At 42.0% G+C, this 3,855-nt stretch overlaps 1 protein-coding gene across 1 annotated transcript in view; it reads right to left on the bottom strand.

The window, feature by feature from the left end:
* Positions 1-724: 724 nt before the first annotated feature.
* LOC100634030 (uncharacterized protein K02A2.6-like) overlaps positions 725-3,855 on the bottom strand; it is a 4,225-nt gene continuing 1,094 nt past the window's right edge. The window contains exon 2 of the mRNA XM_020000431.1: positions 725-3,854. Within this exon, the coding sequence (XP_019855990.1) occupies positions 820-3,854 (3,035 nt within the window). The 3' untranslated portion in view covers positions 725-819. The remainder of the gene's footprint in view (position 3,855) is intronic.

Genomic DNA, 3,855 nt, shown 5'->3' with positions numbered 1-3,855 from the left:
GTAGCCATCTTTAGCTGACTCTGACTTCCATCTCCCATGCCGCTTGAATAGTCTATCCGGCAAATTGGGAGTGTTAGCTGCTGCCGTAGCTCCACCTGCTCTAAAACTATGCAGACCAAAATCCTGAGTATTATATCCAAGACCTCCTAGCTTCCCAAGCACAATCTCCCTCATTCTTGTATAGCTGAGGCTCCCAGACGACCTGAGAGACTCCCCATTCTTTGTGTTAACTATTGGCCTAAATAGACAAAGCTCAGAAGAGGATTCAATCTTTGCCAATCTGAAATACCGCTCCATCATTGCTACTGGGCATGTGTCCAAACCAGAACGGTTGATAGGCACTGTGTCCCCTTGTCTGAATTGATCCGTCTTACTCGACTTTATACAAACTTCCTGTAGTGACCGAATGGAGAGAGCTTGACCTTCGTATTTTGTAAATATTGATTATTGTAAAAAGGCTAAAATCTCTTCTGACAAAAATGAAAAGAGCATACACTTATATACAAACAGTATTACATCATATTACATCACAATGACAAAACATTACACAACAATCAGAATCCGTATACATGAACTAATAAGCATAGTAAATCATAAGCATCAGCTAGAAGGAAAAGAAATAACATCGTACAGCAATGCAATAATAATAATAATTAATAATAGTAATAATAATAATTGTAATAACAATAGTAGTAATAATAATCATAATAACAATAATAATAATACTAGAAATAACTGTAATCAAAATGCCTTAGAAAATAATAATAGGAATCAATACCAAAATAATATATCAATATATAACACCCCTCCCCTCTTAAGTTAACATACATACGGCCCATGATCAGTAGTCATCCTTGAACGAGTCGATCGACGAATCGGTGGGGGCAAAGGAGGCGGAGCAGGAGGTGGAGGCACGTTAGGAATCAATGGAGTGAAATCATCATCCCAATCACTGTCCTCCGGAAGGGTATCTGGCTCAGAGTCTTCAGTGTACCTTTTTCTGAGCTGATCAGCATGTCTTTTAAGCACTAAACCATCCATAGTTTCAACATGGTAAGACAATGGTCCAGTGACCTTACAGACAACCACAGGAATCCATAATGGCTTCCCAGAGTAGTTCCTTGCAAACAGCTTGTCATGTAGCTTGAATGATCTTGCATTGCTTTTAGTCTTCTCTTTCTGTGAAGGTAGAGTGAAATCTGGGTGAGCAGTATCTAAGACTGATCTTAATCTACGTCCCATTAAGAGTTCAGCTGGGGATTGCCCAGTAGTAGATTGAGGAGTGATTCGGTAAGAGAAAAGGAATCGAGCAATTCTTTCATGTAGTGGTCCTTCCATCTTCTTAATAGCATTCTTAAATGTCTGCACTGCTCTTTCTGCTAGACCGTTAGACCTCGGATGGTAAGGAGCTGTTAGTGAATGGCGAATACCATTTAGAGACATGAATTTCTTAAATTCTTGACTAGTAAATGAAGGTCCATTATCAGAGACCAACTGATGAGGAAGACCATGAGTAGAGAATATGTGACGAAGGACTTTGATAGTCGCTTCAGAGGAAGTAGAAGGTACAATGCATACTTCTAACCAGCGAGAGTGAGCATCTACCAGAATGAGGGAGTAGTGTCCCAGGAAAGGACCAGCATGGTCTATATGAAGTCGTGTCCATGGAGTCTTTGGAACTTCCCATGGGTGTACAGGAGTTTGAGGAGGGAGAGCCCTGTTTTCTTGGCATGCCTTACATTTCTTTACTAGATCTTCAATTGCCTTGTCTAATCCAGGCCACCAGAAATAGCAGCGGGCTAGACTCTTCATTTTCGACATTCCCTGATGTGCTTCATGTAATTGAAGAAGAATAGCTGACTGACCCTGGGGTGGAACAATCACTCTTGAGCCTCGAAGGAGACATCCATTAGCTACACTGAGTTCTACGAAACAGTACGAATAAGGTTTCAGTTGTGGAGCATCATCAGGTACCTCCCCTCCAGTGAGTACTATCTGACGTAACCTTGATAAGTTTGGATCTTTATCTGTCCACATCTTAATATCATCAGCTGAAACTATAGCTTCTGAAATATGTTCAAACATTAGCACTACATCTTGTGGTACAGGGACAGAAGAAGGGAAGTTAGGAAGTGGTAGTCTGCTCAATGCATCTGCATGTGGAATTAATTCTGATAGTGCAATTGCCCAACGTTGGATACGAGATGAGGCAAGTAGAGGAATCTGTTTAGACTCGCTCAGGAGAAACTGTAGTGGTTTATGGTCAGAATGAAGGACAAATTTTCTACCATAAATGTAATCATGAAATTTGCGAACAGCAAAGATAATTGCTAGAGCTTCCTTCTCCAACTGAGAGTACTTCTTTTCAGCTGCTGAGAGAGTACGGGAAGCATATGCAACTGGCAGGTCAGTCCCATCAGACATCCTGTGGCTGAGGACTGCTCCTAGTCCGTAAGGTGAAGCATCACAAGCTACCACGAGTGGCTTCTTCTCATCATAATGCGTTAAGACAGAGGAGGAATGAAGCATGGCTTTAGCCTTTTGGAATGCTTTCTCTTGGTCCTGAGACCATTTCCAGGGAGTATCTTTTCGAAGGAGTAGATGAAGAGGAGATAATACAGTGGCTACATCTGGTAGAAATTTGTGGTAATAGTTCAATAGTCCTAAGAAGGATTTCAGTTCCGTGACGTTAGTAGGAGTAGGCGCTTCTCGAATAGCCTTCACTTTGGCTTCTGAAGGATGTAGACCATCTGAATCAATGATGTGTCCCAAGTACTCAACTGATGGAACACCAAATTTACACTTGGACTGCTTTAAAGTGAGTCCTGCCTCCTCTAGAGTTTGCAAAACAGCATGAAGATTATTGAGGTGATCAGCATCATCAGTACCAGTAACGAGTATGTCGTCTATGTAGACACATACATGCTGCAAGTGACTAAGTAAGTTCTCAATTGTACGTTGAAATAATGAGGGTGCTGATGAGACTCCAAAAGGAAGGCGCTCATATTGGAAGAGCCCTTTAGGGGTATTGATGGTTGTAAATTTCTTGGAAGCCTCATCTAGCGGTATCTGAAGGTAAGCGTGCTTTAAATCAAGTTTCGAGAAGATCTTTCCTCCAGCTAGGGCAGCGAACAGATCCTCTGATCGAGGTAGTGGATATGTATCAGTTAACAGAACTGGGTTCACAGTAACTTTGTAGTCCCCGCACAATCGAATAGACCCATCAGTCTTTACAATGGGAACTATGGGTGCAGCCCACTCTGAGTACTTTACAGGTGTAATAACTCCTAAACCCCTTAGGCGATCTATCTCGTCGAATACCTTTTGTCTCAGCGATAGAGCGACAGGACGTGGTCGGTAGAACTTCGGTTTCGCATCTGACTGGACGTGAATCTTGGCTGTGAAGTCCCGCAGCTTCCCCAATTCCGAACGAAATACTGGAGCGTGCTTCTGGAGTACTTCACCTAAAGAAGAAAAAGAACAATTATAATTAATATGATTAATAAGGGACCAATCTAGTCGGATAACTTCCAACCAATTACGACCCAGTAGAGTAGGTCCATTTCCAGGAACTATCACCAGTGGTAGAGTAGCAGTCTGGGACTGATAACGAACATCAACATCTATAGCACCGACTGGCTTGATCTTCTCTCCAGTATACGTAGTTAGAATGACATGAGAAGGAGAAATTGGAGGAAGAGTAGAAGAAAGAGAGGAATAAGTGTCTTTACTCATTATAGATAAGGAAGCCCCAGTGTCCAGTTCCATCGAAAGGTCAACCTTATTGACACTCACTGAAACAACAATAGGTTTTCCAGCAGAAGGCAAAGTAAACAATGGGTAGTCCTCTTGGTC

This window comes from Amphimedon queenslandica, unplaced genomic scaffold (genome assembly GCF_000090795.2).
Source record: "Amphimedon queenslandica unplaced genomic scaffold, v1.1 AMPQUscaffold_13191, whole genome shotgun sequence".
Lineage (NCBI taxonomy): Eukaryota > Metazoa > Porifera > Demospongiae > Haplosclerida > Niphatidae > Amphimedon > Amphimedon queenslandica.
Note: the sequence above shows the minus strand (reverse complement) of the source record. Positions and strands in the feature narration are given on the sequence as shown.